Here is a 24,989-nt window from a genome sequence, read left to right on the forward strand (position 1 = left end):
GGTCATCTTTGCTGTTTCACGATCTGGGGATCACTCACCAATTCAATTGTATCTGTTTTAGCAACGTTCGTGAGCCTTTTATAATGGCTTTTCTACCCTCATCATTTCTATCCTTTTTTCAATCAGTTTCCAAAGATGCCCCAGATCCAGCTGTCATTGCCGTTTCAGAGATTGAGAACGACTTTGTTATTTCCCCCTTTTTCGCCGGTGGTTTTGGGCCTGAAACCTCGAGGAGTTCGAGATGCTGGCGTTCTTAATGGGCTAGGAACATTTGGGTTTCATCCCAAGGTCCTTATCCCTTTGAAAGAACGAGGCTCTTAAATTCTCATGAGGGGCTGTGCTCTGGCTACCTCATTTGGTTTTTCTCCCTTTTTCTTTTTGCATGAAGAGCGCAATGGGGGTTGTGTATTTTGTTTGCCTTTCTCCCGTTCTGTACACAGACTCCACGGGGTTGAATAAAAAGATTTAATGACAAGTTTTTGACCAGTAAACGATCGTGACTTAAATGTATTCCCTTTAAATTCAAGAAGCCGGAATCTATGTTATGAGTGGGAACTGGCAAGTCTTGTCTTGTTGCGCCCCCTAGTTGGATCCCGCATGAGTTCTAAGGCCTAATTAAAGAGAAATAGAAGAAAGACATGTACAGATGCCAAATTTTGACATTTCGGGATCTACTGTCGGAGATTACGAAAGTTGAACCGATATTCACAAAGACATTCTCGATAAAGAAGTTCGGTTGAATGTGGTTATGCTTGGATCTCTCGAGGCCGGTGATTCGCTCTCGGCAAAATGAAGCTCCGTCGAGCCAAGTGGCCCGTTGGAACTACATCACCGCGCCATGCGCTGCCTCTTTCTGACATCCTTCTGATTCCTATCCATCAAGGAGTCGCAATGCGACTCTTACTCTTGAATAACTCTCACATATCACTGGTATCATGAGGACGCCGTTTTCTTGCCTATTGCCGGCTCTGCGTAAGCCACCCCCCTCTTTCTCCGCGTTCCTGGCGTTGCGCCGTTGCTGACTCTGCTTGTCAGTGCTCTCCCAGGTTTGTGCAGCAGGGCGGGAACAAATCACCCCAAATGATCCTGAAACGACAGGGATTGTTGGAAATACAGAGCAGCAGCAGGCTCCATTCACAACGCCAGTCCCAGAGCCTCGACCTGTCAGCCGTAAGTACACCCCATGTCGCACGTGCAGCTTGCAGGCGAAGGCGTCCCATTTTCACGACCTCCTACTGATAACTCTGTTAACAGAACGTGTCCAAAATGCCTGGGATAAGCTCCGGAAAGTGAAACCTGCCGTCTCCATCGTCGATAAACCCTCGGGACTCATCGGGTACACCCTTCACTATGGCCGGGAAGCCTTTCGCATGCTGTTCTTGAATGCGCCAACTACCGATAAATCTGGTCGAAAAATCAATCCGGTAGTCAAAAGTGCAGTGGAAGAGCTAAAACTAGCCGTCGATGATGAAGAGGACCCCGATGCGATGTTCCTTCTAGCCGAGATGAACTTCTATGGCAACTTCACACACCCGCGCAACTTCAGCGAAGCTTTCCAATGGTATAACGAATTGGCATGGCTGACTGGGAATAGCACTGCACAGTATATGGTTGGCTTTATGTATGCAACGGGAATTGGCGATGCAGTCGAGCGGGATCAGGCAAAGGCCTTGATTTACCATGAATTCGCCGCGGAAGGGGGAAACACACGTTCGGAAATGACCCTGGCATATCGGTATCATATGGGCATTGGGACACCGAAGAATTGCGATCATGCACTCTATTACTACAAGAAAGTCGCCGACAAGGCTATTGATTACTATCGATCGGGCCCGCCAGGTGGCCATGCTATGATTCGGGATTCATATCGCTGGGCGGACGAAGAAGGCGGTGTCTACGGACAAGGAGCTAGTGTGTCAAGTTCTGGGCATAATGCAGCGGATCCGTCCCAGTCTGGCAGTGATGCTAGCGTGGAAGATGTGCTGGAGTTCCTAGACCTGATGTCTCGCAAAGGCGAGTTGAAGGCTACATTCACACTCGGAAAAATGAACTACGAGGGAGCGCACGGCCTACCTCGTAATTTCCGTAAAGCTATGAAGTACTTCAGAGCTGTCGCCAAGCGCTACTGGAACTTGGATGGATCGTTGATTCAAACTTCTGCTGCCGGACTGGACAAGCTGGCTGCCAAGGCAGCGGGACACATCGGTCTCATGTATCTTCGCGGAGAAGGTGTAGAGCAGAATTTCAGCAATGCAATCACCTGGTTCCGACGGGGCATGCAGAATGGGGATCCGCTCTGTCTGCATGAGATGGGACTTGTGTACCTCAATGGGTATGGTGTACCTGCGGATGCGTTTAAGGCCTCGTCATATTTCAAGGCCGCGGCAGAACAGGATATGCCGGCGGCGGAAACGCGTCTTGGTGCTCTTTTCCTGGACCAAGGAGATGTGGCCACTGCGACCCGATACTTCGAGCTAGCCGCTCGATGGGGTTGGATGGAGGCATATTATTACCTCGCGGAGATGGCAAACTTTGGCGTTGGTAGGCAGCCGCACTGTGGTGTTGCCGCAGCATATTACAAAATGGTCGCTGAGAAAGCCGAAGCTGTCCACTCTTCCTTTGCAGAATCAAATGCGGCCTATGAGGCTGGTGATCGAGAGGGCGCTCTCATTCCAGCTATGATGGCCGCCGAACAAGGGTATGAACATGCTCAAGCGAACGTTGCTTTCATCCTGGACGAGCAGCGCTCTTTGTTCTCGCTAGATCGCTTCCTACCATGGGTGCAGAAATCTCGACCCAATCTGCTGCGTAACACAGCGCTGGCATTGATCTACTGGACCAGGTCTGCGAAGCAGTCTAATATTGACTCCTTGATCAAGATGGGGGACTACTACTTGAATGGTATTGGGGCCGTATTCGATGCTGACAAGGCCTCGGCCTGCTATCACAACGCCGCCGAGGCCCACCAAAGCGCACAAGCCTACTGGAACCTTGGCTGGATGCATGAGAATGGCGTCGCTGTGGCTCAAGACTTCCATATGGCTAAACGGTACTACGATCTCGCACTAGAGACTAACTCCGAAGCATATCTACCCGTCAAGTTGAGCTTATTGAAGCTGCGTGCCCGGGGTTACTGGAATCGCATCACCAATGGAAATATCAACCCTATTCGTGACGACGAAGGTAATTACTACCTGCTCCATATTATGTACATGAGGAATACGCTGACCTGTTTCACAGATGTGAGGCCCCGCCGGACCTTCAGGGAATGGATCACCGCATTCATCGAAAATGATGAGGCTGACTACTACAACGAACTATATGAATCCCGTGAAGATGATGATGAATTCATGGGATCACGAAGCTTGGATTCTGACCATGACGATGGTTACTACGACGACCTCGATCTGGATATTGACGGGGACATGCTGGAGGGCCTACTCATTGTTGGACTGGCTGCCACGCTACTTGTGCTGGTTTATATTCGCCAGCAACAACAACGTAATCGGCAAAACCAGAACGCTGCAAACCAGGGCGGTAATGCCAACATGAATGCGAACGCCAATGCCAATGCCAATGCCAACGTCAACGCCAACGCCAACGCGAATGGAAATGGGAATGGGAATGCTAATGCTAATGACCGGGGATTCTTCCCGCAGCCTGGTGACCCTGAGTTTGGGCAGTGGGTAGCAGGTGGCGTGGGCCATTAATTTGAGCCAGATTCTCAGCTGTATTGTAGGGATTATTTCGTTGTAGATAGCCCCAGCTATATGGGCTCTTATCGATAAGCCATTTCGTTCTGCTTTTGTTCCCCGTTCGTCATCCTCTCTGTTCTCCAGTCCGATCCTGCTTCACACCTGTATACATTGCTTCCCATTCGTCTTCATAATGGATGACCCTTCGCCGATGATCAAACGTCGCCGCCTCGATACCGCAACTGCGCTATCCAGACCATTCAAGTCACCGTTGCACAGACCGAAGTCTCTCGGTGTTTCATCTCAACCGACACCCCTCACGCCAGAAACGGGCAAATTCAGCCAGCACAGAACCGACATAATCACTTTACCTGCAAGACCAAATGACGACACTGATATTTCTACTCCGGTGTCAGTCTGTCCCCCAGAAGAGCGTCCTCAAAAGGCTACATGCCGTACAAGCCTCACCACATCAATACGTTCTTCACAGGTAGATCCGGAGCTTCGAGATTTACAGAAACAGGAACGTGCTCTACAGTCACAACTTGCCACTTTGCGCCAAGAACTTGATACCATCAAGCAAGCTCTTCGAATCGAATCCTCGACCAAAGATGCAGAACTGGAAGCTCTGATCATGAAATGGCGTCTCGTGAGCCAGGAAGCAGCGGATGAGGTCTTCACCGGCGCACGAGAGCGTGCTTCCCGAATAGGCGGACTCACAGCATGGAAGGAGTACAATAGGCACAATATCTATGCACAAGGATTCGAGGATCATGACACCGAACACATCGATGAGCAAGATAGAGGAGACGATGAGACTGGCGATTCGTATGAACTATCAAAGGCATCGAAGCGGGCTGAGCACGTGACGGAAGAGGTCAGAATTATGTGCGTCTTCCAAATTATCAAATCGTTAACTGATGTCCATTATGATAGGAGTTCACAATGAACTTCATGCTGAAGGCATTGAATATCGAGCCTGTGGTCATTGGCTATGATCCAGTTCTAGGGAAGTGGATTCGAGATTAACGGGCCGACTCGGAGGTGATCATTTTTAGGGGACCATCATGGGCACAATGGGAACGCAATACAGATAACATCCTACATCTTTCCTTGGATCTGATTTGTGAAGTGGCGCCTATCAATCATGTTTAAAGGGCTGTATGAGATAGTGTATTCGACTTAGTCCCATCAAAATATCGTTATCCATTCGCCACTGATTAGCCTCGGGCCAACGCCGAAACCTTCTTATCAATTGTATTCATGTCTCCGCTTCCCGTCCCCGCACTCTTCCCCTTCAACTCCCGCATGTCGCGCCCGTTCAAACCAAGAGAGATTGCCTGCGCTCGTTGCTTCCGTCTGAAGCGAAGATGCGACCATGTGAAGCCTACCTGTGGTGAATGTCGTCGCAAAGGTGCTGAATGTCTGCCCGCTAGATCGCGCAAGTCTGGGGACAGCATCACTGTTCCAGTTGCCTACCTGAAGGAATTGGAGCGGAGGGTCGCTGAGTTAGAAGGCTCATCGCCAAATACAAGAAACTGTGCAGAACTTTGCGATGCTGGTGTTCAGACAGACCCTGTCCCGGATGAACAACCACCTATCCGCATACCATCAACGGCGCAATCGCCAAATTGGAGAAAGAATAGAGCAGAAGAGGACAACGCCCTTATGCTATTATCCGAGTCACAGCAGCGCCAGAGTCATCAAATACCACGGCTATCACCGTTCTCCCAATCATCCTTTACAGATACATTCCTCCAATTGAACGATGAGTCGCTTGACTTCTTACGCCTCGATAAAGGGCCAACTTTCCCTCTAATCGGCAACGATTCTATATGGCTCACTGAGCTCTACACTAATATCTATTTTTCTATATCCTACCGAGAGTGGCCGTTTCTCAATGAGTCGGCTTGGAAATCCTGGCATCGCGAGGAGGTTACAAGTGGCCAGGACGAGTGGCGATTCTTTTTTCTGCGCATAGTATATGCTATTGGCGCCTCTTTATGCAGTACGATGCACCGAGACTCAACACATCTGGCTCGCTCGAAAGAACTTTATGCATCTGCGATGAGCTATTATCCCCTTGTTGTGGGTCACCCGTCCATGGTCCTACAGGTCCAAGCATCCTTGCTATTAATCATCTATGCCCTCCATTCACCATCCTCCGAGGAAATTGCAACCATTGTCTCTTCAATACTACCGTTTTGCGTCACTGCAATCACACATCTGCGAAAATGCACTCGAACAAACAGCGAAGATGAAATGGTCTCAGCTTCTGGGGAGGTATTAACGGAGAACATGTTTATTGCTTGCTACATGTTGAATGAGGTTATTGCATCTGGTTGGGATCGGCCGGTTTCAGCCTCCTACCGGATTGTTGACGATGACGTGAGTTTCTCTATAATCAATGATATAATCAAGTATTAATCAAAGCCTTTTTAGCTTTGCATACTCGGCGATACTATTCAACCACCTGTGAATACGAATCCTGCTCTTGGTCACCTATTTCGACTTCGCAAAATTCAATCTAATATCCGAAGATCATTGGAACGATCTCGATGGCAATTCTCGGCAGATAAGATCTCTTTCAGCTCTTCTTTTAAGTCTGCTCTGGATATATGGAGACAAGATATACCTCGCTACGGAACCTCTAGCGTTTCCAGTGGGTACTATCATCCTAATTGGATGACAAAATTGTATGATTATAGTATCCTGATTTTAATGGAGGAGAAGCGGAACTTCCTCGATCATGAAGGAACACAAGAGATTTTCTCGGCCGTGGTGGAGGTTTGTATGAAATTTCGTCGTTTGCAAGAAGAGGGACATGTGATGTGCTTTACCTGGTCTGCGGTGAGTTTCCGAATCCTTGAAATACCGAATCAACCAAAAACTAACACATATTTATAGCTTATATTCCAATTTAGGGCCTGCATTATGCTTCTGTATTTGATTTGGGCAACAAGACCTTTGATGGACGGCCCTATCTTACTGGAGCAAAATGGGTACGAGTGCCCGGAAGCTATTGAAGCGTGCACCCAGAACCTGGCCTGCTTCGCAGAACGCTGGGACGATGCAGTGCCGTATTTCAAACTGTTCGGCTTCTTGCATTCAAAGGTATCACATAATATCCCAACAGAAGCAATGGAGATTGATCTGCCTGCATTGGCCGAAGCCGAGTCCCATCTGGAGCAACTCAAAAAGAAGTACCTTCATCAGGCTCTTTTGGGCATGATCGAGGACATGATGTATGGAGGCTTCGTCCAATTTGAGACAATAGCGGATAATTTTGTGACAGATATCATATGAACTACACTATAAATTATAAGTTTTTTTGACAATAATTACGTTCATAAAGTATTTGGCTTTTATAAATACCCCTTTCCTTCGCCCGGCAGGATATCGAACACCCCAAACATAGAACAAGAGGCCGAAGACTTTAGAAAAATCATTGTAATATAGAATTTATGACTATTTACATACAATGATGAATACATAGATTTAAAAAACCGCCAATACTACAAGAGAATAAGTTTCCCGGACGCGAATCCTGAATGAGTCTCTGCTACAATGACCACGATAGTTTGCGTGAGTGCTGGACTCGTCCACATTTTCCAACTGGCGTCTCTCTCAGAGACTTGGTAGGAAGCTGTGAGAGACCACCTCTCGCCCTCTAAATTAATAGAGCATCGTTGACCATTTAAGTAGCCAAAGAGACCCTTTACCTGTTCACTGTCGCTCACGGAGCCTTGAATTTGAATCATCACATTTGAGTCATTGATCTCTTTCTTCTGATTGTTCACAAGAAGATCCGGAGGGAGTTGGAATGTGCCTGAGCGAGAGACACTAGGAATTGAGATGGAATCTGAATCCAGAGCTGGCGTGTCTGGTGGCTGGATTCGGTTTTTAGTGGCTCTCTCGAAAGCATAACCATACCGTAGAAGACGGTCATCTTCATATGCCTTCCCTGCAAATGTGAGGTTCACAGGCATCTTGGTATCTTCCATGACACCCATAGGAACGGAAATAGTCGGCACACCAAGGTGACGGATGGGCCGGTTACCATTGGAATACTTGACGCCATTGCTCCAAGCAAAGAGTGATGCTTCCTCTTCCACATCTGCATTCGCAGCACCCACGTCGCCATTGGCAGGGAAAACCACGGCATCCAGGCCCTGTTGGTCCATCCACTTCTCGAATGTCTCTTTCCGAGCATCTTCAAGCGCTTGGACAGCCTGTTTCATGCCTGGTATATCAGAAATCGAGGCGGGCTTGGTGCGTGGGTATGCGACGATTTCATCCCAGCGCAGTGCATTGGCTGAGTCCGGGGCGCCCGACAGCGAGCCTGGCGCGAGTGGAAAAATCGTTCTTGGGTCAACTTCTGCGATGGATGCGCAGCCCTTCTGACCATTGGCAACGAGAAAATCATCCCACGCATGGGCCACAACTTCGCAGCGCTCTTTTCCTGCCCAGCCTTCTGGGAGGCTGGCAATGGTCACGAGTTGCCCCATTCCTGCATTGGCCTCGTAAGTAGTGACGAGAGGGAAATCGGTCTCGATGACCTCGGCACCACAGGCCTCCAGGGCTAGGCGGGCTTCTTGCCATAGTTTGATTATGGATTGGCGGGTCCTGAGTTTGCTAGGTGAAAGAACGGAGGAGTCATTGCCTCCAATATACATTGATGGTACACCGATACGCTTCCCTTGCAGTGCTGATGGATCCTGCAGGCTCAAAAATGATTCCGGTCGAAGAGAATTAACGGACGGAATTTCGATGATAGACTGCTCATTATAAAAATCCCCGAAAGGTGTCTTATCAGAGACCGCAAGGACATCAAGTACATGGAAGAGATCTGAGACTGTCCTCGTATGAGGGACTAGGACATCACAAGTTGGATAGAGAGGAAAGACCCCCCGAAGTGGTAGCAAACCCTTGGAGGGCGTGTATGCGACAATGGCGTTGTTCGATGCCGGCGAACGACCAGACGAGACAGTCTCCGTCCCAAGGGAGAATGCACAAAAGTTCGCCGCGGTGGCGACAGCAGATCCATTTGATGAACCGGAAGCATAGGCCGCTGCGAGGTAGTCTTTGTTGTACGGGCTCTCCGCCCGCCCCCAGACTCCGCGCTGCATGCCACCGTATGCCATGGCCGGCATGTTGGTCCGGCCGAGAAGAACTGCGCCTGCATTTCGGAGAATCTGTACACATGCCGCGTCTTCATTCGCAATCAGCTTCTCAAAAGCAGGCGATCCGTTTCCGACTACCATGCCCTTGACTTTGATGTTGTCTTTGACAAGGTAGGGAACACCCTCCAGAGGCCGTGGTGGCAGTCCTGCGGCGCACCTGGCATCTGATGCCGCTGCTTCATCGAAGACGGACGGGTTGAGGATTGGAATGGCACTGAGCTTGAGTCCATTCGCGTCAAACATACTGATACGTCTTAAATAGCGCGATACCAAGTCAACGCTGGTAATCCATCCTGAGGATAGCGCATTTTGAAGCTCGGAGATACTAGCATCCAGAAGCATCATCTCTTGAGCAGCAGCTGGCCGTGCCATCTTGTCTCGCAGCATGTTCTCCAATTTTAGATAATCTGCAGTCGATTGGGCGCCACTCCTTAGTATGTTCCGAAGTTAAGTTTCAGCGGGTTGAGCATTCCCGCGCGAGAATGCTCCAGCTCGGCACAATACTGAAGAGGAGTCGTAGCAGTAATGTAGTAGTAGTGGTGACAAGCCTAGAGAGAGCGTTGCCATAGGTGTATATCTGATCCAGTGCTGAGACGGCGGACAAAAGTCCGCTGGATTTTGCTTGGTCGACCACAAGTCGTTTGGTCTTCCCCACTTGCTGAGGCGGGCCATTGTCCGCTTATCACCACGCGGGGGTACAACTCGGGCTTATCTGCTTGGCAGTTGATAACAGCAGTTGATCTTCTCAGAGGAGATGTTTAAAACCAGGCTGACTCGCAGAGGAAGAGAAAATGATCAAAACCCTATGCTCATTCCTGAGATCGGAGGACCAACTTGCTGATTGAGTTTCAACATGAGCGTCAAAGACGCAAAGGTGGAGCAGCCCACTGTGGAGAAAGATGTGATGCTGGGTGAGGTCCACGACATCGGAGCCGATCTATATGTCGAGGCGGAGCAGTTATCAACCGAGGAACTGGAGCGTGAGGGTGCACAGGTGCTGCGAATTCTTGATTGGCGAATCATGCCCATTGTCAGTGAACATATGCAGGATCCCAGGATCATTTTCTGACTCGTCGATGCAGCTCTATGTCACCTATGTGATTCAATTTCTCGGTATGGACCATTAGATGAGAAAGATAGTGCGGCATTTTCTATTCATTCGAGGCTAATTAACTTCACATCCTGGACCAGATAAACTATCTCTCAATTATGCATCTGCATACACCCTCATTCCTGACCTTGGTCTTGAAGGCCAAAAATACTCCTGGGTTGCAGCTATTTTCAATTTTGGGTACCTTTTCTGGGCAATACCCGCAAATCTCTTGATCCAAAAGCTGCCTGTTGCCAAGTATATGGGAGGAATGCTTCTTCTATGGAGTGTGATTGTCATCGCCCATATCGGCGCAAAGAACTATGCAGGCATTCTCGTGCTCAGATTCCTGCTAGGCATGGCCGAGGCAGGTGTGAGTCCGTGCAGTAAGTAAAAAAACTCAAAGAATTTTGGATAATTTGTGGACTAATCCATCAAGTGATGGTCATCACTTCCATGTTTTATAAACGCTCCGAGCAGCCCCTACGCATGGCCATCTGGCTAAGCGCCAATGGTATGGCAACCATGGTTGGGGCCCTCCTTGGGTTTGGCTTAGGCCATTCGCACAACACGTCACTCCATAGTTGGCAGCTAATCTTTCTAACTATCGGGCTACTTAATTTTGTCTGTGGGGGAGTGTTTCTAGCCCTGATGCCAGACTCGCCCAGCTCTGCCCGATTTTTGACCCATCGCCAACGAGTTGTCGCAGTTCGACGTGTGGCAGAAAACATGATCGGAGTCAAAAATCGACAAATTAAGCTGAAGCAAGCCGTGGAAAATCTGTATGACATCAAAGTGCTCTGCTGTGCAGGGATTGCCATAGCCTGCGGGGTTATCAATGGTGGTGTATCGAATTTTGCCTCATCTCTGATTAAAGGGTTTGGATTCAGCGGAATCTATGCTACACTCTTGCAGCTGCCAACAGGCGCCATTGAGGCAGCCATAGTTCCAGTGTGTGGGCTTGTCGCAACCTATGTACCCAATTCACGCTGCATCGTTCTGGCCGTCGTGAGTTTGATTCCATTCGGTGGTCTCTTGGGTATCCGATTCACCAGTCTCGACCATCGATGGACGCTTGTCGGATGCACTTGGTTGCAATACATCATCGGAGCTCCAGTCATTGTCTCCTGGAATTTACTTTCTACCAATGTGGCTGGGCACACCAAGCGTGCCATCGCGAACGGAATTTGGTTCACTCTGTACGCTGCCGGAAATGTCGCCGGGGCAAATATATTCTTTTCGAGAGAAGCACCACGCTACTATTCTGCTATCACTGGCCTGCTGGTTTGTTATGCAGGAATTATTATCTTGTCAGCTGTCGCATATGTCAGTATGAGGTGGGAGAATGCCCGAAGAGATAGTGCTATAGCTGGAAGAATAGACGAGAGTACAGATGGAATGCCAGAAGAGATGGCAGCCCAGGCAATTAGAGATGGGTTTAAAGATATGACAGATATGGAGTCGAAGCATTTCCGATATGCGCTATGATGCAACTTGTATAGCCGTGATGAAAGTATTCATGCATGTTTTGCAAAGAATTCCAATGAAACTTATTTATGATATTGCAAGACCTATCCTGAATGTTAACCAAGTCGATTTTCATGATACAATGGGAAGTTCCCATGACCAAAATTTTGACTGCCGAGACATCATAGGGTATTTTGCTCTCCCAGCTTCCACGCAGCGTACTTATGATATATATCACGACGGAATATTTGTTTTAAGGCAGTAACCAGTGCGCCGTCAACTGGCAGTGCCGATTGCACAGCGCCAACACCGCACAATCCATTTTTACGGTCGATGAACCAAGCCAAAGTCAGCCCACCACCCCAAGTCAATGTACCATCGCCATACCAGCCATCTACATCTTCAAGTGTCAACAACCCGCTCAGACCATAACCCACTTTCGTCCCAGGGTCAGTGCCTACTCGGAAGAAGGGACCCATAGGGCTTGCTAGCGCGGCCTGGTAGCCTGTAGTCGCTTCTGGGCTGAGATGGGGTTGGAACATGATGTCAACAGTTGTGGACTTCAAAATCTTCTCATCGTTGGCCAGGAGCGAGCAAAGGATCTTGATGAAGTCATCACCGGGCATAAACAGACCGTGGCCTCCAAAGTCTCCGCGGGTGCGCGTGTTCATGTCCCCGCCCCCACCAAGCACGGCCCGACCGAGGGCATCCGGATCTTCTGGGGTGAGATTGACGAGACGAGCTCGTAGGTCTTCGCGAGTGACAGGAAAGAATTGGACATCTTTAATGCCCAGAGGATCGAAGATGTGCAGCTGCATATACTCCAACAGCGTGAGACCAGTGATTCTTTCCACGATGCGGCCGGCCCAATCCAGTCCAGGACCATACATCCAGCTGCTCCCAGGTTGAAAGCCGAGCGGGTAGCAGAAAAGCTCTTCAACCGTTCGACGGCTGCCCTCTTCAGACGCAGCAAACTTTTCGCGCCACTGAGCGACAAGTGGGTTCGCAAAATGGTAGCAGAGCCCTGAGCTATGGGTGAGGAGCATCTTCAGCGTAATCGGGCGGTTAGCCGGCTCAAGTATTGGAGTTTGGCCATCTTCGGAGAAGCCAGTGATGACTTGTTTCTCAGAAAGCTCGGGCGCAATAGACGACAGATCGCCATCAAGAGTTAAAAGGCCATCATCGACACACTTAAGAGCAGCAACGGCGGCGAGTATCTTCGTCGCCGAGGCGAGATACAGCACGTCATCGACTTGTTGTGGCTGCTTTTTGCCCGAAAGCAACGTACGTTGGCCCATTGCCTTGTTAAAGACGAAATGGCCCTCTGCATCGCTGGCACAGATCACCGCGCCGTGGATCTTGCCCGTATCGATGGCGGCCTGGAAGTTTGTCTCAATATCGTTGGCCATGCTATTCTGAGATTGAACGGATTGACGTGTGCCTTAGATTGAAGATTTAGAAGAAGAGATCTGCAGATCAGTCGGATGTTCGTAGTTGGAGAAAGAGACTATTTTCTCGGCTTAAGCAATCTTTATAGAGTAGGAGATCAATCGCAATTGGCGCACAGGACGATGGATCTTTATACGCTCGGAATATGGTTTCTCCTCTCGGGCGTACAAATACTACAAGAGACAAAGCAGTATTGGGTAATATTAGTGCCCTACATCATCACCCAACACATTAATATTCTATAAAACGATTTTCTATAAAATCCCCGTTTCCTTTACAGATAAAGATAAACTAGGGTTTGACGAGGAAGAGACCAGGACGAGCCGATTACAGTTTCGTATGGTTCCCCTCATGCCTCTCTTGCTAAATTCGTTTGAATCTAATGGTGATTGACTAGGATGAGTTCATCGTTGGGTCTGATATAGCTTCCTAACTAATATATGAATACTGTGTGGGGATCTGCGTATGAGGAGAACTCGGAGTGTTGCGACAGCTTGACCAATTAGAGTCTGTCAAAATGAGTCGGCCCCCATAAGCCGAACAGCCTGCGAAGACTCGAAATGCTGCTCCCCCATCGGAGGCAGCGCCTTGGAATTCAAATTTCATGCTTGATGGGCACTGCACAATGCGAGGGATAGACGTCAAAAAGAATGGCCGTTGAATCTCGTGCCAACCGCCGAATCGGGGCTTCAAAGTCGCGGAATGGATGCAAAACCTGCAAGTGAGTTGCACGCGGCTTACACCCCGTACCCGTCCCCTATCTCTAAGGATGAAACAGAATCCGAAAAGTGAAATGCGGAGAAGAAAAGCCAGCCTGTCTTCGCTGTTCTAGTACTGGGCGCAAATGCGAGTATGAGGGGCCGTCCTCTCCCCTAGCCCCATCGACGCCATCATCTCTTTCCCCCGCTCAGGCTCTGCCGCTATCACCAAATTCAGGCTGGCGGGAGAGACGGGCATTTGAGTATTACTTCCAACATGCCGCAAAATGTCTTGCTGGTGGAATGGCTATCGATTTCTGGACGAGTGTTGTGCCTCAGATCTGTCGCACGGAACCTTCGGTATGGGATGCTGTAATTGCGATTAGCAGCCTCTTTGAACATCCTGACCAGTGCATGGACTTCACTCTTTTGAGAAGTCGTGGTGGAAATTCCCAATACCTCAACAAGTCCCAGCAAGAGGCTCTAGTATGGTACTCGCGCTCGATCTCCAGCGTTCACTCACAAATCAAACGCCGTGGTGCCGACCCATACATTGCTTTGATAAGCTGTGTGATGTTTATTTGCATAGAAACCATCCAAGGCCGTATGGAAGAGGCATTGCAACTGTACAGGCAAGGAACAAGTCTGATCATGGACCTGAGGGCCCAAGTGAGACTGGGAATAGTGTGTGCCAGCAAGACGATGCTCTTGGAGCGCATGATCATTCCGCTATTCTTGCGACTGGGAACAGTATCCCTTACTATATCAGGAACACAACCAAGTGAGCTTTTCACCGCCACGGAAACCCGTTTGAACGTCCCTTTTGAATCCATTGCTGCGGCACGATCCGCCATTGCCGCTCTCGGCAAAGAAATTATTCTCTTTGACCGCGAAGCGAGATGTCATCTGAGGGCTGTTGGTGGGGAATCTTTCGTGGCCCCAGAGATGCTTGAAAAGAAAAATATCCTCAAAAGCCACCTAGATGACTGGTATCAAGCTTATAGTGACCTCTGCAATCCTTCGCAAGACGCATCTCTGTCTCAAATGTCAACAGAACCTGTGCTGCTCACTCATCATGCAGCAGCAAAAGTCCACCTCGCTGGGTGTCTAACGGTCAAGGAAACGGTGTACGATGCCCATCTTGCAGATTTTGCCATTATTGTTGAACAGGCCAATTTGGTACTCGGGATATCAGCCGGTCCAGATGGTTCCCAACCGCCTTTCACCTTTGAAATGGGAGTCGGAATCCCACTTTTCAAAACGGCAATGGTTTGCCGTGACCAAAATTTGCGTCACAGGGCCCTGGAACTCCTGAGACAAGCACCTCCAATGCAAGGATTCTTCAAATGCACACCAGTGGCTATGCTTGCAGAAAGTATCATGAAAATAGAGGAGAGCAATGCCCAGCAGCTGCTTGGGTTGTATGGAAATGATTGCTCGTCCACTAACACCCCATCTTCAAAAGACCCTCAAAACACCGAATCCCATTCCACCCTTATTCCAGAGGAAGCCCGTATCTCGTTCTGCGGCGTGTTCAGGCCTGCAGATGGACTACCGCCAAATGTTTCGGAGGAGAATGTCTCTCAGTGGGGGCTTGGGCCGGATCAACTGTTCTTGGAGTTCTCAAGGAATTATTTCGACACGCCGAGCAACTCCTGGCAGCAAGTTCGTAACATTGTTCCATTGAATTCTTGACTGGAACCCGAAATATAGCTACCTGTAAATAAGCCAAAGATACTACATTTACAGAACTCATGTGTCGTCGCTGGCACCCTGGTCTCATATTTCTCGTTACTAAGAGAGTTCAATAACGTGGCGCACAAGTCGTGTCCTGCTGTAAAGGCTTCACACATAGACCACAATAGCTCTGATAGCCCTTTTCGTTTACGCCTTGCAGGGAATGGCCTAATTCCAGGTACTACGAAGGTATTGATGGGTATATGACCACGGGAGTACCTATATATTGTTTCTCATCTCTTTTTCACGACCATCAACTATTGGAGAATATCTTGGGAGACATAGTGAACCCTTTGCCTACCTGAATATGCCCAGGGTTGAATTCCTTCCCACCAGCAAAGGCAACCCACATATCCTTCAAATGTGTTCCTACTAGAGAAATATCGTTTGCCGTGTCCTTCCCAACCAGCATTGGAGCAGCGTTCCAGGCTTCATGCGTACCCAGAATAAATGGGATGTCAATGCAGTGACAGGCCCCCAACGCATTGCCTGTAGCAGCCCATTCAAACGAATAGCTTGTTGATTTTCCACCTGCTTGTAGGACCTGTTCGTGAAATTGCAGAGATGGCCATTTAAAATAGCTCTGAGTAATATACCAGGTTCCGATAGCCTCGACATATGGTCCGACAAGAGGCAGCTTGAGAAGGGTCGGAGGGCCCATCATGCTTGCAAATGGGCGACCGTCGTGAGCCGTCCAGCCGATTAAAATGGGAATATCCTTTGCATTCTCCGCCACCTTTCGGTCGAAGTCCTCTACGTTTGGTAAAGGAGCGTATCCCAGAGCAGGGGCAAATAGCATGACTTGGGTCCGGACCGGGTTGATTAAAAGCTGCTTCTGGACCCCCAGGAGGTCATCGGTCGACATTTCACGGGGATCCTCTTTGAATAGCTGTTCTGCTCTTTTCGTGAGCAAGTCCGCCGTCTGTGACCGCTCTCTCAGGTCTCTCAAGGGAGGGCTGAGCAAGATTGCTCGATGGAACAGGCCCTTCGTGCCCTCGGCAACGATCAAACAGATAATCGAGTCCGCACCAGCCGATTGCCCGACCATCGTGACATTATCCGAATTCCCACCAAACGCAGCAATGTTGTGTTGGACCCATTCGAGTGCGGCACGTTGATCTAGTATACCCAAATTCGCAGGCGCAATGCCCTCCATATGTAAATACCCGAACACGCCCAGCCGATAAGTGATGTTGACGCAGATGGCCCCCCGGTCGGCGAGACCAACGCCCTGGTAGCAGTCGAGATCACCACCGCCCGATATATAGGCTCCGCCATGCAACCAGACCATCACTGGGGCATTTTTCGCATTTTTGGGCGCTGTTACCGATACCCTTAAACAGTCTTCACTGAGAGCGTGACCCGTGGTCAGCGGGCCCATGACGGACTCCAGCCGCGATGGCAGTTGAGGGCATATGGGTGCGCGCTCCGTGCAATCCAGGATCTCTGTCCAAGGGCCGATTGGCTGAGGCGTTTCGAATCGTTTAGCTGTCGCGTATGGAATCCCGCGGGCGTGAAGGAGCCGGTCGTCCAGCACGCGAGCTTTGATGGGCCCCGCGGGCAGCTGGATGGTGGTTGTATCGCCCATAGTAGCTATAAAGTCTCGCGCAAATTGAAGGCCATCGCAGAAGAGACGTTGGAGCGCGCTTTTATTTGCCGATCTCCGGCCTGTCTCTGCGGGGGCTCAGGGGGCAGCGGCCGATAGCTTGCCATTTCTGCGGGGGCTCTTGCTCTTGCGGAGAAAAGCGATTCGCCGAGATGCAGTCGGCGACTTATCTCGCCCCGGCTAGCATGCCTTTGACTGCTGTATGATGGCTGGATAGACTATAGCTGGTTATTCAATTCGGTTATACTTCAGGGAAAATCCATAATTTGGCAAATATAGAACACTAAAGTGTGACCATGGCAAGCACCACTGTTTTTGGTGCCCAGTAAAAACACACACAGTGGCCGATCCGCCATCAACTGCAGCGTAATCACTCACTCCATAGGTCTAGGCATAAGAAACAATCTAGGCATAGATGCTAGGGACAAAAAGGACTCAATAATAATGTTCATTGTCTAATGCTTCTAATTTCGATGTATTCTCAGTGATTATTCTTGCTTGATAGCCACATGGATATAGTGCTTAGCGATCAATTCACTACAGGAATGATATCATCAAGTATTATCCAACTTTCGATGATGTGCAACTCGCCATCTTCCCTCGTTACAAAAGCAAGACAAGGTGTGATTGGGTGAGGCAGCTCGTGGTGCGTCATCAAATTGTCGGCATCCGTTAGCCATAACCCGAAGCTGTGGATCAATTGATATGATTTGACTCGGGAACTTCTCCATTACGGGGTTTCTGACCCGCGGCCACTCCCGTTGGTCCCTTTTAGGGCCCACGAGGCAGCTAAAGAAGGGGCGAGGTCAACGCTTTGGGGCCAAAATCTCCGCCCCGACCCGCCCTATCCGTAGATACGGAATACACATTCTAGTCCAGGATCGCCAAACGTGTCTCTGCGCCGCGACCTGAGATTCCAAAACCCGAATCCATCGTATACGGGGCTCGAGACTTTTACCTCCTTCAATGCATTAACTCATCGAGTTACGATTCTCTTGTGAATTATCTGTGGAATCCGGATCGTTCCTACTCGTCCGTATTAAGATGGGTGGCACCCCTTGGCAGTCCAAAGGTTGTCGGACTTGTAAAAAGCGGAAAATTAAGGTGGCCAGACTCAATCCCACAAGTAGCACACTGTCAAAGCTAACCTGCTCATCATGTACCCAATAGTGTAGTGCAGAGCAGCCTGAATGTGCTCGATGCATTAAACATGGCCTGAAATGTGGTGGCTATGAAAATCGCATCTTCGTTTACGATCCCTCGGTTGCAAAGAGACGACCGATGACTGATTCTCAACCTTTGGTCGGCCAGATGACCCAGGCACAATCGGTCAGGCCGGGACCAGCGTTGCGTGAGCAGGTCTTTTCATCTTACATCGATGTTATCTTTCCTAGTATCGAGAATCAATCCACGGTGGATCTCTGGCCATCCCTCATAACAACCTTCAGCAAGCTTCCACAAAAGACCAGAATGCTCGAAACGGCCATCTCGGCAATATCCTGTGCCTACCTTGGAAAGCTAAAGCGGGACAAGCGTGTCTTCCAACATGGCATCCAGCTTTATAATGTCGCTATCCGACAAATGTCAAGCATGATCAACCAAGACTATTTCTGTGACGACATCATATACACTACTATAATCTTCCAGGAGATGGAGGTGAGCATTCTTTCAATTTGTGGGGGGGTCAGTGTGAAGGTTTAAGACATCTCCAACTGTTCTAACCTGATATTCAAACTCTCAGCTATGTTACTGTCCAGACGGCCTCCAAACATGGTTCACTCACATCAGTGGGACAAATGCGATCTTGAGCCATTATCGTCGGAGAGCAAAAAAGACCCCTCTTGTTGATTCCATCTACCATGAGCATCAAAAGTTAGTTATTGTAAGTGGGCCTCCGCAAATTGATCAAAAGTTTCACTACTAACCATGCCCAGGTCTATTCTACCAAAGGCATAGAGATGTCTAAACAGGACTACGACTATATAATGGAACCTTTTGATGGTAAACGAACACCCTTGTTAGACCTTCTTGCGCTTTTTGCCGGGTTTACGCCTCTCGCTGCCGCCATTCATGTGCTTGACCCATCGAACCGTGATGCCTTTGAAAAGGTGCTCCAGAAATGTGTAGGGCACCAACAGAAAATCATCGAATGGTATTCAAAGGTCCAGATCGTCAGACCTTTCTCATGTTCTCCGGACGATGTCTTATGTGAAAGATTATCCACTGATCATGTCCTTGGCCCCGCCTTGCGATTCATCTCGCTCGATAATGCGAGGTTGCATATGATGTTCTGGACACTTCTCTGCATCATCCACCCCATCATTTCTCGGGTTCGAATTCTAGCCAGAGCCAAGGATAATCAAAGTGCACTCCGAGCAACTTCGGTTGATGACCCTATACTGAATCAGCTTGATGACGAAGATCAGCATCTTTCGTTCTTTTATGCCAACCAGATTGGGCGGTCAATCCCTTACTGTGTTCAAGATACTATGAAATGTGGCGGCTTTCATACCGTAATTTTCTCTCTGTGTCAAATGTGCAAGGTATCTGTCGATCATGGCGACAGGGAACGATTTGATTGGTGTCAGCGAGCATTTGGAATAGTGGCAGAACGTGGCTTCGATTTTAGTGCTCGCCTTCAGGGATTTTTTCACTGGCAGTGGTCACTGGATAAGAACCGGGTGAAGAGCATGTATGCTTTCTCTCCTCAATGGGATCCTGCCCTTAAGTTTGCCACCTTTACCCAAAATCAAGATGATAAGGATGACAAGGCAGGCGAGTCAAATTTGCTGTCGAAGGTGGTGACGGTATCAGAGCGACAAGAGATTCCGATCATTCATTTTTAGATTTTGTCCTCTGGTCTCTACAAGAGAAAGCATACATAGAATAGTGATTTGTTGTTCGTCGTGATACTGTTTATATCTGTGGCCTTTCGGAATCCAACTTCAAGGAATCTGTAGTACAGGGATTTCTCAAATCCAAGCCTTTGGTCGGATTGCCGATCCCTGAACTGTTTACTTCCAAGATTTGTGTACTAGAGAACGAAGAATGATTGTTTTTGATATCAATAAATTTCTGAAAAAGTCTTTTGGGACATTAAATATACGCCTTTAATGGGACTGCCAACGCATTAAATCCAGTCACTTGGAATACAGGACTGTCCACTTCCAGGGTTTCGAGATCATGACAATCAAGACAGGCATGGCGACTCATGATAACAGCATCATGGGTACGATTCTTGACCTCTTTTTGGTATTTTATAAAGGCCATATCTAGGGACTGTTTGCCGTCACGCCAGAGTACTAACTCATCTCTCAGCCGTGCAGCATCGCAGATTCCATGATTAGCAGCTTCTCCTCGATCTAGGCCCAATTAGCACTTCAAATCAACAATAGGGACTTGAAATCAAACTCGCACTTACACATAGTCATGGCGTGTGCGGCATCGCCGACAATTGCAACTTTTCCACCGGCTGATGGCCAGTCTTCCGTAGGCCAGTCTTCCAATTTGATTTCTAGCATTGGACTACCCTCGGGGATGTCCAATATAGCTTGCTTCAGGCTGGGAAAGAACCCAGTGTCGGCAACGGCTGCATCCTTGACTTGGGCTAATATTTCAGTCGGCGAGGCCGCGAGCGGTCCATTTTTTTCAAGAAGCCAACTCATATTGAATTGGCCCTCGTAGTATTCATCCGCTGTTCCGGCACTCCCATTTGTCTGAGGTGTCGACAGCATTGAAAAGAAGATATAGTAGCCTGATCCTGGATGTGTTCCTTGCCATATGATAGGATGAATCTCCCGAAAGGGTTTCACTTTTTCCGGTGATAATCGTAGACTGATGCCTACAAAAGCGACGGGAAGAGAGTTTAGCCTAGATCTCTCGTCGCCTATGAGAAGCTTCCTAGCTGGACTGTTTTTGCCATCGACTGCAAGTAGCATAGAGCCTTCCACAAAAGTTCCGTCATCAAAATTGACTTTAACACCTCTCTCCGTTGAATCAAATCCAAGAAATCGCTTGCCCCAGTTGATTTGAAGGTCAGTGCTTAGCAATTGACGGAATGCCTTCCTGTTCAGTCGATAGTGTGTCGATGATGGAAAACAAAACTTGTCATGGCCGGTTTCGAGGTTAAGAAACCGGTATCGATCATTCTCTAATGGGATAATATTTGTTAGATAACGGTAGTGAACACAGAAATTCGAGGGGACGACTAGCTTTTTCCACCCTCAACCGGATCCACTTGAATCGATAGAAGTCGATTGTATACCTCTGGAGGAAGACATGATTCCAATGCAGGGAGCGCCCAGTGCATTGTGATGCCCCAACCAGCTGGACGCTCTTCGAGGCTTCTATCCCGGTCATAGATCTTGAAATTGAATCCTTCCTTCTTGAGAGCTTGGGCCAATGTTAGGCCCACCAGCCCTGCCCCGATGATGATGATAGGCGCAGTATGGTCGGTCATTTTGTTTCTTCTTCTGAAAAGGTCTCACGAATGGATGCAGAAGATATCAAGTCTATTTAGTGATTCTTATCTACTGGGCCTCGTCTGCTTTCCACAACTTTGATGCCGCCGTTTTCGATTTACAAATAAAGTTCAAATCGGCGACTCGAGTCGGCGACCTCCGCACCTGCAGACGATACCGGCAGACCTTCTCCTCACTTTGAATACCGAGGGCCTCTAATCGATATTCTTGAGTCGGTCATATCTTAATTGACGCGTGAATAGGGACTTCCCGTTTCCTGAGCATATAAAGCAAAATCTGTTGATCAATTTCATACTAATTATTTCCTTCGACTCTTGGCCAACTTCGATACTCATCAAGGCGAATTTTGCTCATATCCATTCATTTAATATTTCCTTTTCCACGCGATGTATTTCACGAAAAATATAAACGGGGTTGAAATATGTTACGATGAATGTGGAACTGCCAACCGACCAGCACTGGTGCTTCTCTCTGGATGGGCGCACGACCTTCGCCTGTACGATGAGCTACTTCCCTATCTTGCCTCCAAATACTGGGTTATTAGAGTCTGTTGGCGGGGCCATGGCCCGAGTCGTGATGATATCGGCGATTTTGGTGTCGACGAGCAAATCAGCGACACGGTCGGCCTCTTAAATTCTCTTGACATCGACAAATTCTATCTCGTCTCTCATTCTCATGGAGGCTGGCCTGCGTTAGGAATAATTGATCAGCTGGGAAAAGACCGCGTTCTATGTCTGCTCATGATTGACCTGATCATGACTCCCCCGCCTCCTGAATTTGCGGCGGGGCTCCAAAAAATGCAAGACAAACAGATATGGAAGGCTGCTCGTCAAGATCTCTACGATGACTGGATTGCTGGGACCAACAACAAAGCAGTTCAAGATCATTTTATCTACTCCTTTGGGGGCTTCGGCTATCATATGTGGGCTCTTTCTTGCCGGGTTATCGCTGGTGCTTACCAGGAACATGGCACACCAATGCACCGCATGGAAAAAATCGAGAGTCCTCCGCCGATCCGTCATGTCTTTTCGCATCCTCTGAATAACCTGGTATATAGAGAGCTACACGAGAAATTCAGTAAGAAGAACCCCTGGTTCTCATACTGTGATCTCGGGGGTGGTACACATTTCCCGAGCCTCGAGTTGCCCAAGAAGGTGGCAGACCAAATCGATGAGTTGGTTCAAGAGACAAGCAAGAACGATTAATTATTCGAGGACGTTGGGCCAATTAACTAGCGCCTTTAGCCTATATGTCCGATCGCCTTAGATAGCTTCAAGCTCCTTCCTTCTTTTCCTTCCAATCAGCCAATTATTGATATTCTGGTGCACCCGTATCAAACAGATAATAAATGTTATGGCTCTATGGCTCAAATAGACTGGTGGAGAAGGCTAACAACCGATTTCCCGTTGTTGAATCGTTCAAAACATACCATTTCCCTATGCTTTCATTTGATTTTTAGTTTTTTTTTTCCAAAGGAGTGGAGCTCCAGGCGCGACCGAAAATAAACTTCCATCTGGAGTCGCCGAGTTGGATGGAGATGCCGAGCTGTAGCCCCTGGTCTCCTCATTTAATTCCTATCTCCCGATAAGAAGTGTAAGATCCAATTGGCAAAGATGCATCCTTTGAAACAAAGAGAGAAAGGATATAATATTATTTGTTCGGTCATCTCCAGAGGGTAAAATACCCTAATCGCCTGTGGTCATACTGTCATATCTGTCTCAACGTGAAGCATTTCTCACCAAGACTATCAAATGGCTTCAACCCAAACGGACAAGAAGATTGTCGAAGGTGATGATATAGAGTCTCAAAAGATTGAGGATGGAATTATTGAGGACTTCATCACGCCACGGTCGCTCTCGGGACTTCTGAAGAAACTGGCCACAGCAGGAGTGGAAATGCGAGGCCTGGAGCCTATTCCAGAGGAGAGGCGAACCCACACAAAATACTACAATATCTTCACTTTATTTGGTGGTTCATTCTTGTCTATTTTACCGTGGGTCAACGTGAAAAGGAAATCATTGGGACCGAGTACAGAAATTCTGACCTTGACAATGACTAACAGATTGAGCATCGGAACGACTCCAACCCTTGCCTTTGGGCTTTCATTCACGGAAGCTGCTGCTATGATTGTTACTATGCAATTAGTTTTTGTTTTGCCAACGCTTTACATTCTGACTTTAGCTCCTCAACTGGGGATGAGGCAGTCGGTCCAATTCCGTTATGTATTTGGGTAGGTTTATCCGCGTCGCCTGAACGAATTGAGGTCTGAATGATGGTTATAGAAAATATCCAAACACGCTTATCAGCCTGATTGTGATTCTTGAAGTCCTTGTATTTGGGATTTTGGCTACGGTCGCTGGCGCTGAATGTCTTGCAGCCGTGAGACCAGGTGCTTTGCCGATTGAGGGTGCAATTGGGATCATCCTCGCACTCGCTTTCTGCATTGGGTTTATTGGATATAAGGCTCTTCACTTCATCTGTCAGTATATCTGGATTCCAACGGGAATCTCGCTTTTAATCTTCGTTGGCTGCGCTGGAAGTAAGCTGTCCATTCAAACGCCAGCCACCTCCTTCGGCGCCGCGCCATACCTGGCCACTATCTCCATCTGTGCATCAAATATGGCCACGTGGGGAACCATTGTTGGAGATTACGCCTGTTATATGCCTCCACAAGCGCCGCGCCTTCGTCTTGCGTTCTATTGCTTGATGGGTCTATACGTGCCTTTCACCCTCATGATGATCCTCGGGGCTGCGATCGGAGGCGCCATTCCTGCGATCCCCTCGTGGACCGCTGCCTACGAACAAGGTAGCCTTGGGGGAGTACTAGGAGAAATACTCATTTCTCGTCTCGGTGGATTCGGTCGGTTTATACTCATCATTCTGGGACTCTCGATTGTCACTACCGCTGCACGTGATATGTACAGCATGTCCCTGTTTACCGTCGCTGTTGTTCCATGGCTTGGAAGAATCCCTCGGGTGTTGATATTGTGCTGCGCTGCTGGCATCATGATAGGTGTCGCAATTGCGGCCTCCAGGTCTTTTCTCTCGACTTTGAGCACCCTCGTGAGCATCGCCGGCTATATGACTGGGCCGACAGTCTGCGTATTTCTCATTGAGTGGCTTTATTTTCGCAAGGCGGATCCCTCAAATCTGGACCCTGCGATCTGGAATGATGCCACAGCTCTGCCTTCGGGAATTCCGGCGATCATTTCGAGCTTGGTCCCCTGGGCTTTGATTGTTACCTCCATGTCGACGAGCTGGTATGTGGGGCCGATTGCAGTGCGAGTTGGGGATCTGGCGTACGAACTAGGTACGGTCAGCGCGGGGATTCTGTACTTCCCATTACGATTGATCGAAACCCGCTATTTCAGATACAGATAGGATTGCACATATCTCCTGAAATAATGGTGGAGAATCGAGCTTAATGAAACTCAATGGACGCATGGTGAAATATTTGTAGTAGCTTGGAGTAGTTAATAGGAGGAGCAGGAGAAGTAGGGGATGGCTCAAATGTGCCACAATGTATCGCAAAATTCACAAGAAACATCCTGTCCAGATAGATCCTTCTCGCCTCCACGCCTCC

General features: G+C 48.6%; 12 protein-coding genes across 12 annotated transcripts; 8 read left to right on the top strand and 4 right to left on the bottom strand.

Moving 5' to 3' along the window:
* Positions 1 to 935: 935 nt before the first annotated feature.
* N7462_005858 (ubiquitin ligase complex subunit HRD3) lies at positions 936 to 3,710 on the top strand (the record flags this gene model as incomplete). The annotated part of the gene is made up of 3 exons (XM_057077576.1): positions 936 to 972; positions 1,036 to 1,170; positions 1,255 to 3,710. 3 exons carry the CDS (start codon positions 936 to 938, stop codon positions 3,708 to 3,710), a joined length of 2,628 nt encoding a protein of 875 aa, XP_056933156.1.
* A 178-nt stretch (positions 3,711 to 3,888) lies between these two features.
* N7462_005859 (putative DNA repair protein Dds20/Mei5) lies at positions 3,889 to 4,724 on the top strand (the record flags this gene model as incomplete). Its single annotated transcript, XM_057077577.1, has 2 exons — positions 3,889 to 4,572; positions 4,632 to 4,724. 2 exons carry the CDS (start codon positions 3,889 to 3,891, stop codon positions 4,722 to 4,724), a joined length of 777 nt encoding a protein of 258 aa, XP_056933157.1.
* A 234-nt stretch (positions 4,725 to 4,958) lies between these two features.
* Positions 4,959 to 7,001, top strand: N7462_005860 (uncharacterized protein; the record flags this gene model as incomplete). Its single annotated transcript, XM_057077578.1, has 3 exons — positions 4,959 to 6,083; positions 6,138 to 6,545; positions 6,603 to 7,001. The coding sequence occupies 3 exons, from the start codon at positions 4,959 to 4,961 to the stop codon at positions 6,999 to 7,001; spliced, it is 1,932 nt and encodes a 643-aa protein (XP_056933158.1).
* A 209-nt stretch (positions 7,002 to 7,210) lies between these two features.
* N7462_005861 (amidase family protein) lies at positions 7,211 to 9,265 on the bottom strand (the record flags this gene model as incomplete). The annotated part of the gene is made up of 1 exon (XM_057077579.1): positions 7,211 to 9,265. One exon carries the CDS (start codon positions 9,263 to 9,265, stop codon positions 7,211 to 7,213), a length of 2,055 nt encoding a protein of 684 aa, XP_056933159.1.
* Positions 9,266 to 9,731: 466 nt separating this feature from the next.
* On the top strand, positions 9,732 to 11,456 carry N7462_005862 (putative MFS allantoate transporter; the record flags this gene model as incomplete). Its single annotated transcript, XM_057077580.1, has 4 exons — positions 9,732 to 9,908; positions 9,961 to 9,991; positions 10,070 to 10,354; positions 10,408 to 11,456. 4 exons carry the CDS (start codon positions 9,732 to 9,734, stop codon positions 11,454 to 11,456), a joined length of 1,542 nt encoding a protein of 513 aa, XP_056933160.1.
* Positions 11,457 to 11,617: 161 nt separating this feature from the next.
* On the bottom strand, positions 11,618 to 12,844 carry N7462_005863 (serine hydrolase domain-containing protein; the record flags this gene model as incomplete). Its single annotated transcript, XM_057077581.1, has 1 exon — positions 11,618 to 12,844. One exon carries the CDS (start codon positions 12,842 to 12,844, stop codon positions 11,618 to 11,620), a length of 1,227 nt encoding a protein of 408 aa, XP_056933161.1.
* A 690-nt stretch (positions 12,845 to 13,534) lies between these two features.
* On the top strand, positions 13,535 to 15,277 carry N7462_005864 (uncharacterized protein; the record flags this gene model as incomplete). Its single annotated transcript, XM_057077582.1, has 2 exons — positions 13,535 to 13,605; positions 13,717 to 15,277. The coding sequence occupies 2 exons, from the start codon at positions 13,535 to 13,537 to the stop codon at positions 15,275 to 15,277; spliced, it is 1,632 nt and encodes a 543-aa protein (XP_056933162.1).
* Positions 15,278 to 15,572: 295 nt separating this feature from the next.
* On the bottom strand, positions 15,573 to 16,907 carry N7462_005865 (uncharacterized protein; the record flags this gene model as incomplete). The annotated part of the gene is made up of 1 exon (XM_057077583.1): positions 15,573 to 16,907. The coding sequence occupies one exon, from the start codon at positions 16,905 to 16,907 to the stop codon at positions 15,573 to 15,575; it is 1,335 nt and encodes a 444-aa protein (XP_056933163.1).
* Positions 16,908 to 18,206: 1,299 nt separating this feature from the next.
* On the top strand, positions 18,207 to 19,771 carry N7462_005866 (uncharacterized protein; the record flags this gene model as incomplete). Its single annotated transcript, XM_057077584.1, has 3 exons — positions 18,207 to 18,581; positions 18,667 to 18,807; positions 18,860 to 19,771. The coding sequence occupies 3 exons, from the start codon at positions 18,207 to 18,209 to the stop codon at positions 19,769 to 19,771; spliced, it is 1,428 nt and encodes a 475-aa protein (XP_056933164.1).
* A 250-nt stretch (positions 19,772 to 20,021) lies between these two features.
* On the bottom strand, positions 20,022 to 21,384 carry N7462_005867 (FAD-dependent oxidoreductase; the record flags this gene model as incomplete). Its single annotated transcript, XM_057077585.1, has 3 exons — positions 20,022 to 20,287; positions 20,347 to 21,075; positions 21,147 to 21,384. 3 exons carry the CDS (start codon positions 21,382 to 21,384, stop codon positions 20,022 to 20,024), a joined length of 1,233 nt encoding a protein of 410 aa, XP_056933165.1.
* A 408-nt stretch (positions 21,385 to 21,792) lies between these two features.
* Positions 21,793 to 22,611, top strand: N7462_005868 (alpha/beta fold hydrolase; the record flags this gene model as incomplete). The annotated part of the gene is made up of 1 exon (XM_057077586.1): positions 21,793 to 22,611. The coding sequence occupies one exon, from the start codon at positions 21,793 to 21,795 to the stop codon at positions 22,609 to 22,611; it is 819 nt and encodes a 272-aa protein (XP_056933166.1).
* A 546-nt stretch (positions 22,612 to 23,157) lies between these two features.
* On the top strand, positions 23,158 to 24,787 carry N7462_005869 (purine-cytosine permease family protein; the record flags this gene model as incomplete). Its single annotated transcript, XM_057077587.1, has 3 exons — positions 23,158 to 23,399; positions 23,469 to 23,636; positions 23,689 to 24,787. 3 exons carry the CDS (start codon positions 23,158 to 23,160, stop codon positions 24,785 to 24,787), a joined length of 1,509 nt encoding a protein of 502 aa, XP_056933167.1.
* Between the last annotated feature and the right edge of the window lie 202 nt (positions 24,788 to 24,989).

This window comes from Penicillium macrosclerotiorum, assembly GCF_028827735.1.
Source record: "Penicillium macrosclerotiorum strain IBT 26536 chromosome Unknown utg000006l_segment0_segment0, whole genome shotgun sequence".
In the NCBI taxonomy this organism is placed as follows: Eukaryota; Fungi; Ascomycota; class Eurotiomycetes; order Eurotiales; family Aspergillaceae; genus Penicillium; species Penicillium macrosclerotiorum.